General features: G+C 38.6%; 1 protein-coding gene across 1 annotated transcript; it reads right to left on the bottom strand.

Annotated features, from left to right (window-relative positions):
- Positions 1 to 364: 364 nt before the first annotated feature.
- Positions 365 to 8,112, bottom strand: cibar1 (CBY1 interacting BAR domain containing 1). The gene is made up of 8 exons (XM_085396736.1): positions 7,941 to 8,112; positions 7,159 to 7,393; positions 6,989 to 7,057; positions 5,400 to 5,501; positions 4,856 to 4,960; positions 3,370 to 3,483; positions 2,257 to 2,376; positions 365 to 755 (listed from the first exon to the last, which is right to left on the bottom strand). The coding sequence occupies exons 1-8, from the start codon at positions 7,970 to 7,972 to the stop codon at positions 636 to 638; spliced, it is 897 nt and encodes a 298-aa protein (XP_085252862.1). The 5' UTR covers positions 7,973 to 8,112; the 3' UTR covers positions 365 to 635.
- Between the last annotated feature and the right edge of the window lie 1,303 nt (positions 8,113 to 9,415).

The raw sequence follows: 9,415 nt of genomic DNA on the forward strand, positions 1-9,415 counted from the left end.
AGTGGCAGACAACACATAATGTAACCCACATGCACATAATTGGCTTCATGAAGTGCCATATACAGAGAGGCACATCTCAAATTACACATAATGCACACATACACCAAGGCTTTTCTTTTTTTTTCAGATGAACACAGACAGTGCAGTGCAGTGCAAAATGTTCCCGAACTCATTTGTACCATTTTTGCATGTCTGTGGAAGAGATGAGTCACCTTTAACTGCAGTCGTCACGTAACTACTGTCACTTAGACTGATTCACTCGCCAAACAATTTCTAAAATAACAATCAACCTCTCTGTCGACATTTTTATGTAGAGGGAGAGAGGGTACGCTTATTATAGAAAAACTGATTCACTGAAACAATGCAAAGCATAAAAATATATTTTTATTCTTAAATGCAAGCGACCAATAATGCACATTTTATTCTGTGCTATATAAAAGTCTAGCAAAGACAACAGGAGCCTGGATTACAAATTGTAGATCTCTTACAAAGCATCACGGCGCTACAACACTACCACTGCAATACTGCTCAGAGCAGATGTGTGATGTGGTTTTGGCAATGAGGCTGCTTTTCATTTATAAATTGCCTTTTAATCTTTCTGTTATCATAAAATCAAAACCAAACAATTTGAGTATTTAATTTTCATCATCTGTGTCGTCTTCATCCTCGTCAACATCCTCTTCGGATTCATCTTCATCCTCCTCTTCCTCCTCCTCCTCCTCTTTTCTCGTCTGACGACTACCAGCTCTTTGTTGCTGTGACAACAAATAAACAGTCAATGCAACTAAAACGCCTGGCAGGTAATCATTAAGCTCAACTTCCAAGGAACCTGGTTTTTTTGCTTTGTTTCTTCAGTCGCGGTTTTTAGTAGAAACAATGAAGGGTAGGTGTAAACACACCGCAAAGTGCGCTGAGACCACATTCCTCACATTTACTTCTCATGAGGGTTGACTTATGTATTTATACAGTACTGTGTAAGTTTTGGGTTACCCATTATTTCTTTGTAATTTGCTTACATAGATGAAACATAAGCAAACATAGATATATGTACACACACATTTCCATATATGTGCAAATATATGTGGAAAAAGATTGTTTTTAAACATGCCAACACTTCCCTGTGTCTTTACCTTTTACATAAATCAAAAACAGAATTTGTACAGTTTTAACAAGCTTGAAAGTCAATATCTGGCATCTTTATTCTTCAGCACAGTGTGAACTTTTTTGTAATGCCTTTAAGTAGTTTTCAGGAATAGTTATCTTTTCTTAATGTTGGATGCCTTTAAAAAAAATCCACATTGCACTGCAAATGAGTGAAAAGTAGCCAATGTCCAAATAAAAAACATCGAGAAACAATAAAGCCTGGAGAACTACTGCTCAAGACCACTGTAAAAATTATAAGAAAGTCTGGCTCCAGGAAGCAAAAGTACCTTCCTTATTGTGTGAACGGTATTCATGTAAGAATGAGGACACTTTCTCCATGTCCACTAACATGCTCTACTTTCAACTTTCCATTCTGGCTTCATCCTTAATGCAAACAGGGTCATAAATCCTCTTTTTCCCGACTGCAAATGTCGTTTCTGTTTAGCAGTGATTGCAATTTCTCTCAGATAAAAATCAAACCTAATCAGCGAAGCCAAAGTATGATCTCAAGATGTGACGCAACACATATCTGAGGCATATTCTAGTGACAGCTGCGTACAGCAATCTGTATCTGCAAGTTCCAATATGGGCATCTGTAGATACTGTAGAGTCTACAGTGTAGACACTACATTTCAACAGACTCCACGAGACCCACGGAAAACAGTTAATTAAAAATATCAAATTCTTATTTGTCAATTAGTGAGAAATTGTAGTCTAGAATGCAAATATATAAAAAAAATTAAATAAAATCACAAAACAGTGCGGTGTCACTGTTAAGATCCTGGGGTAAAACTGAATGCAGGAGGAAATGCGTGATGTTCCTTGGATGCAATGTCATGGGTAACAAAAAAACAACACCGATTGATGGCCAGGGTGATTCCACGCATAATCATTGCAACTACTGATAAGACTCACTGTTATCAAGCACCAGCCTCTATTGGCATGAGAAAGACTTCTGAGCTCACAACAGGAAGAAGGGAATTTTGAATTTTATCATCGCAATGAAACTTGTGCAACACTCAAAGCCAAAGGTGAAAAGGAATAGCATTACAGATACTTGTTGGGGAATTCTTGTCTCTGTATTGGAGCTTTTAATCACTGACTGTATCTTACCTGTAATGTCCCTGTTGAGTTCAGGAAGGACCCGGTCCGATCAAGGGACGTTTTGGAATTAGCTCGCACTATGTCTAAGCGTGACTGGTAGTCGGGGGGGTGCAGAGAACTCCTGAACACCTGCCAGAGACAGTAAGAGGGGCTGAAAAGAGGTACTTTTCTATAGAGACAAAACTGAATGGAAGCAGCACCTGTACACAAGCCCACGGGGCATAGCAAACAGTACAATAAGGTCATATAGGTTAAATTCAGGGTATTTTATTTACAATGCATTAAAAGCAGGGACTCGGATAAAAACACACAAACAGATAGAGAAAGTAAAAATACTCTACAACAAAAGTCACCGACAGCAATGACAGTCTGTTAATGTCACACATTAAACCAGCTCCAAAACTATTATTTTCATAGCAAACGCAACAAACTACTGCTGAAACCACCCAGTGGTTTTCACTGTGTAGAAAACAAATTCAGCCATGGTTCTCGATCAGGATTATCTACATGCCTGTCATTGTGCCCGTTTCAGATGATTCAATCTCCCATGCTTTGTACTATGAGTCACTGAAAAACAGCCTTGTCTCGATGAGGAGTTTTGCTTCCATATGAATGGAAGGCAAATGATTCAGTGCAAAAACACACAGATGAGATAGCGAGGGGTGGAGGAAAATAACACAAGGGCAACTGCAGGAGGAACGTTGCTCGACGAACATCATTGATCCTTTGTTTTTTCAGGACGTGCTTTCTCTCTTAAAAATAGTACAGCAAACCTCTCATTAAATTGTAAACACAAGCAACCCAGTTAGCATGACTGAATGAATTGTGTAGAATTCAATGCAGGTTACTTCAAACGCTGACGTAAATTAAAGGGTGTGTGCATGTATGAGCAATGACTCAAAGAAAGATGGGTGCATAAGGCCGTGTTATTTTGGATGTATTAACCCTGGAGAACCCATGGGGTCAAATTGGACCCCATGGTTTCCCTAGAAAACCAATGGGGTCGGCTCTGACCCCATTGGATCTCCAGGGTTAAAATAACCTGATGATGTATATGCATTTATGTACATTTTTAACCTCATGTCCATTTGGCTAAGGCCAAGGCGCAGAGCATCAACTTACCTCCAAGTCCTCCTCCTCGTCCACACTTTGAATGCTTTGGTAGGCCAGGGTGTACACCTCCAAAGCCTTGGCGTGGAATGACATTTCCACTGTCACAAACTCACAAAAGATTTTCTAGAGTGAGAGAAGACACGAATATCAAATACTGAATATTTCAATATGGACCAGACTCTGAGCCAATTCAACTGAACCACAAGTGCACTGTGACAGCAGACAAAGCACAGGATCAGTCCAGACAGTCCACAAAATCAGCTGATATCTTTCTACATATCACAGTAAATCCTACGTAGGGCTGTTTGGTTGTCCACAGTCGCCGCACACATGCTAGCCATATTGCAACAGGCCCTGCACTACTGTTACTTCTGCTTTTCCCCACCTCTGACATTGTTCATGTGCATGTTGGGCTGTATGTGCATGTTAGGTCATGTAGGCATGGTTACTAAGTCAAAGCAAATCTATGAAATATAAATTACCATTATCCAAACCAAACTGTTATCATCATCATCATCATCATCATCATCCCATAATGATACAAGACTAGTTCAATATTAATTAAACCAAGATTTGTACTATATATATATATATATATATATATATATATATATATATATATATATATATATATATATATATATATATGGTCATTTATTAAAATATTTACTTTAATATTTAAGTGCACTTTTTCTGTGCACTTAAATATAAAAACACACAAAAATAAATAAAAAAATTATAGATAAAAACTTCATGATCGAGATCGGTTCATGAACGTACGTCAGTTTTTAACCCTCGTAAATCAAATGCAATGATTGCTCGTTCATATGTATGTTACACATACATACACACCAGTGGGTTATGGTTTTAACAACTGGCAAATTTTTATTTCCTGTCTGGCACGCCTCTACAATTCTACACCATTAACTGAGGGTGAAACATGGTCACAACAGGGAAATCTTTCCAGATATTTCCATGCTACGTCCAAAGAACCACGATCGACATAAAAGTCTGCAAGTAGTTGCTGTGAACGGCAGATGTGGCCATTTGTTACTCTGTAGTCAAGTACTGCTTGCCTGTTCAATCATTCCCATCTTAATTTCTATGTTTACAATTAAAAGCTATCACAACTGAATTTAATATAAGGATTTAAGTATCTGACCTGTAACAAAATGTTGAATGTTGCATCCTTTCCTCTATTAGTGACCGTGTTAAACACAGCTCAAAATCATATTTTTTGATAATTCAGTTGTTTAAACTGTAAACTTATTTATTTAGGTTTATTATTTATAGTTTAAAATAACATTAGCTGTACTACATACAGGGCGGGTCAGTTGTCATTCGGTCTTTCTTATAAGTTACTCATTCCTATTGCATTTTAACGGTTCCAAATTTTTACTAATTAAATATGTTTTCTTTAAAATTCTCAAGTGTGGATGCTTTAATGCAAGTTTGAAGCCAGTACTTAATAATCTGAGGTGCACAGAAAGTAAACCTTGATGTCTTGGATCTTCTGCCTCTCAAACTCATCGATGGTCTCCTCCAGCTGCTTCGTGGTACGTGTGGCATCCATGGTGGCTCTCTGGAGTTCACTCTCAGCCTAACGGCAAAAACAATATATATACATATAAAACTCAACTCAAAACATAACAGACTAAAATAAGCCAGGTGCTTAGTCCAACTGGTTTAAGCTCTTGTAAAGAATCTACACTGTGCTTGTGAGTTTGTTTCTGGAATGTTTTTCATATTTCTATTCATACATTACCACTGATGAAAACACATATTACATGGGACGCACCTGAGACTGAAAGCTCAGTCAAGGAAACTTAAGAAATATAAGCTTAAACTGTCCAAACTTGGCACAACAAACATTTCAAACAGCTCTAAGCTGATGTCTATAACTAACGAAGAATTGAATTGATATTAGCAGGCATTCATTTGATTATTTATACAGATGGCTGTTGTAACACTGAAGCCTTTTTGTCAATCTGGTATCAGAGAGAGATTTAAAGAACTGAAGAGAAACAAGTCAAGGATACAATGATCTGCCTGTCTGAGGGGTTTCTCTGCCTGGTCCTCTCGAGCTGAGCCATCTGTTTGGCTTCTCTGTCTCTGGCACTCTGAGTAGTCTTCAGATCCTCCTGCACGGATACACAAATTCCCAGAAGTTATCAAAAGAATTAATAGTGGTAGTGTGTAATGCACAGTTTGCTAAACATGACTTAACATATAAGAATTTGGTGTGCATCAGTGAGGATCAGGATCTCCAGTAGATCCTGTTGCGCAAGTTTTTGGTTTATCTTCAACTGTACTGTCAACCATAGGTTTTTAATTGCTCTGTGACTTTAGCCGTTGAACATATTGAAGGAGAGGGCACATTTTTAAAAAAAAATTAAAATGAATGAATGCATGCAAGAGCAGAATACAAGTAAACACACACACACAAGGACTAAAAGCCAAACAAGACAAACATTTACTTAAGACAATTTGGACAGTAGTGCGGCGTCTGTGAAATACCACAGGATGTCTTCTCGATATACTTAGTGGTTAGCAGAGAAGAGTGCTGGCAATGGGTCAAAGTGGCTTGTAGAGGTAGCGATATGTTATCATTAAGACAATACTGCCCTCATGTGCCTTTGCCATAGTAATGACACCAACAGCAAATTGCTCTGATTCCCTCACTGCCCCCTAGGCTCCTTCATCCAGGCTTACCTGTTGTTCCTAGAGTATTTAAAAGTAGAATCGGAGGGAGAGCCTTCAGTTTTCAGGCCCCTCTTCTGTGGAACCAGCTTCCAGTTTGGATTCAGGAGACAGACACTATCTCTACTTTTAAGATTAGGCTTAAAACTTTCCTTTTTGCTAAAGCATATAGTTAGGGCTGGACCAGGTGACCCTGAATCCTCCCTTAGTTATGCTGCAATAGATGTAGGCTGCCGGGGGACTCCCATGATGCACTGAGTTTTTCCTTTCCAGTCATCTTTCTCACTCACTATGTGTTAATAGACCTCTCTGCATTGAATCGTACCTGCTATTAATCTCTGTTCTCCCTCTTCTCTTAGTCTCTCTTCCACAGCATGTCTTTATCCTGTCTTCCTTCTCTCACCCCAACTGGTCGCAGCAGATGGCCCCGCCCCTCCCTGAGCCTGGTTCTGCTGGAGGTTTCTTCCTGTCAAAAGGAAGTTTTTCCTTCCCACTGTTGCCAAAGTGCTTGCTCATAGGGGGTCATAAGATTGTTAGGTTTTTCTCTGTATCTATTATTTTAGGATCTACTGTACAATATAAAGTGCCTTGAGGCGACTGTTGTTGTGATTTGGTGCTATATAAATAAAATTGAATTGAAATGAATTATTCATTTAGCGACACTATTGCAAAATTTCACAAATTTATTTATGAATTTGTGTGTAAAATCTTGGATTTTAACACGCAAATATCTGACAGAAAAAGTCACAACAAGGCACTGAAAAAATTCACTAAAATCCCCGTTGGCCCTGTGACAACCTGATTACCTGTCCAGGTTGTACTCCAAATCCTGCTTTATGACAGCTGGGATAGGCTCCAGCACACCTTATTGGATGGATGTGTGGTTCAAATCAGTGTCAACATGGCAACAGGCTGCAGTAAAACTTACCCTTTTCCGTTTCACCACAGCTCCATAGCTTTTTAATGGCTCTATGATTTTAGATTCAAGTCGTTCCACCTGCAAGACCAGCTCTGCATTAGTTTCTCTTCTACCCAATATTTAAATTATGGATATGAACACGAAATAATGATTGATGGTAAGGATTCAAGGAGGTCCACCTGAGCTTGACGATAATCTTGAATCTTGGCCAGATGGTCAGCATACTGCTTCATCCCCCTCTTAAGGCTTGGTGTTTCGGTGTCTGCATACAGGCTAATTTCCCGGACCAGAAGGTCTGCCTTGTCTCGTACCTTGGCTGTCTTACTGACATAGGCAGCAAAGAGTTGGCACATCTGTCCAAAATGTTTCTCCACATTGGTGATGTTCTCTTGGATCCTCCTTGTCTGGTTATCCCTGGAAAGGATAAAGGAGAACATCAACAGCAGTAATGAAACATAATTTTATAAACGGTTTCATATATTTGAGTAGGGAAAACGATAAACGTCTATTTTGCACAAGACCTGTGAAAATTACTTATTGCTGTTTCATCTAAATGCAAGTAGCAATCCATACAAAACATCCTGTAGATGTGATGCATCCTGGCTTGTTATCCTTCGCTCCATTACTCTTTGGTTATACGGTCACTCGACCAGCTGCATGCAATAAAACAGCTAAACTAGTAAGTGCGCTGCTTTAGTATTATAAACACATGCCCGTTCAGTGAATAGTGACTCTATAGCTATATAGCATCACTAACTATGGCTTAACCGACGAACAAATAACTCGTTATGAGTGCAGTTTATCGATGAGAAGCGTGACGACACAGGTTAACTAGTTAACTGCTAGCCTACCTTTATGTACCTTTATGTACAGTACGTCCAGTGATTATTTTGTTAGTGCTAACGTTAACTCTCCGCACTAAATAACACGGGATGTGTTTGACGGGTGGGATCTTTCTTACCTCGCGCTCGCGTCAGGCGTACGGCTCATCATTGCAGGCACACGGTGTGAAATATGTTCGGGTAGATCCGCGTTGATAGAATCTCTGATTTTACGTTAGCTAGCTATCAATGAACGCTCTTTTCTATCAGGCAAGCACGCCAGTGGACCGTTTCCATGGAATCCCTCCAGCGTTTCCGCTTTAGGAGTGCAAAAAGGAATCCTGGGAGATGGAGTCGTTATAGCTGTAAGCGCTCCATCTTTCTCTCTCTTTTTTTATTTCTTTACTTTTCTTTGAAGCCACTGAAAAAGTTGCTTTTTCTTTACAGCTACAGCTTCTCAAGATGACGGAAAATGGACAGGCATGCAATCATGTCTAATGTAATAATCTACTCTATCTATTACAGGGATGACCTCGATAGATAGATAGACGACAGACAAACAGAGGCAACACTGTTAAAAGTACCATAGACCCACACGATTATAATGTGAGATGGCGCAAAATTTTATATACAAAACTGATAAAATGATGAAAAAAAGTTACTGAAAAATAATATTGTACAAAAAAGAGATTTTAGTAAACAGCAGTGCAAATAACATTAACCAATAATAATTACACTATTATACTAGATTAAGAAACGACATCACAAAGGAATAACGCGGAAATGTGTGCTGCATCCTGACGTGTGTTCGCCTGTCATAAAAAAGGGAGTTGATGTAGGGTTTTATAAAGAACAGCAGGAAAGGATTTCCTTAAGTGTTCTCAGTGTCAGTCTTTTTTTGAACCAGATATCAGAGGGTATTTATTTATTTATTTATTATAATGCACCTTTCTTACACAGCCTAAATTCTTATGTCTCTGATTCACAAGGTTTGAATGCTTCAAGACTGTATAATACATATCTGTATAATGCAGTGTCTAACTGAGACATAGGCCTCTTATTAAAACAACAATGATGCCTTTTTTGTATGAATACCTTGTCATCATAACCATGAAATTTTTAAATATCCATCTGTTTCACTTTAGTATTTTTCACATAGTTTTGATGAACTTGAAAACCTAATGTTTGTGTATGCTTGGTAATTTATTCCCCGCGTTCTCATACAGCAACATGGGCTGGTGCTAACAAAAAGCAGCTTTTCAATCTCATTAATATATGTAATATTGTGCTGTACTATTACAAATATTAATAGTATTGCAATAATAGTATTTCTTTTCTTTGTGTTAACAGTGCCATATTCCTTCCTCTAAAATCCAAATATTTGGCTGCTCTCCATCGGTTTCCCAAATAGATTAAGGTACATTGCAACAAAAAGGGCCACAAATAGTCATTTTCAACAACAGCTTGACTATTTTTGAACTGGTGCCAAGAGCAGACTTTGTGATCACTGAAATGAATGGAGGCCTCATTGTAATTCCCTCCTCTGTGTTTGGGAATGCATGAATGTCACCAGCTGCCACGTCTGCTCCTCTGTGGAAAATGTCCAAAAACCTTA

Source organism: Rhamphochromis longiceps, linkage group LG22 (assembly GCF_057381845.1).
Source record: "Rhamphochromis longiceps isolate RC_006_pf linkage group LG22, R_longiceps_female_GT1.1, whole genome shotgun sequence".
NCBI lineage: Eukaryota > Metazoa > Chordata > Actinopteri > Cichliformes > Cichlidae > Rhamphochromis > Rhamphochromis longiceps.

What these genes read in the sequence shown, in the direction of transcription:
- cibar1 (XM_085396736.1), bottom strand. Translation starts at nt 7,972, where the DNA reads ATGATGAGCCGTACGCCTGACGCGAGCGCGAG. An exon ending in ACGAGGAGGAGGACTTGGAG is followed by an intron (nt 2,377 to 3,369) that starts GTAAGTTGATGC and finishes TGTCTCTGGCAG; the next exon opens with GTGTTCAGGAGTTCTCTGCA. An exon ending in ACTCAACAGGGACATTACAG is followed by an intron (nt 756 to 2,256) that starts GTAAGATACAGT and finishes TTGTTGTCACAG; the next exon opens with CAACAAAGAGCTGGTAGTCG.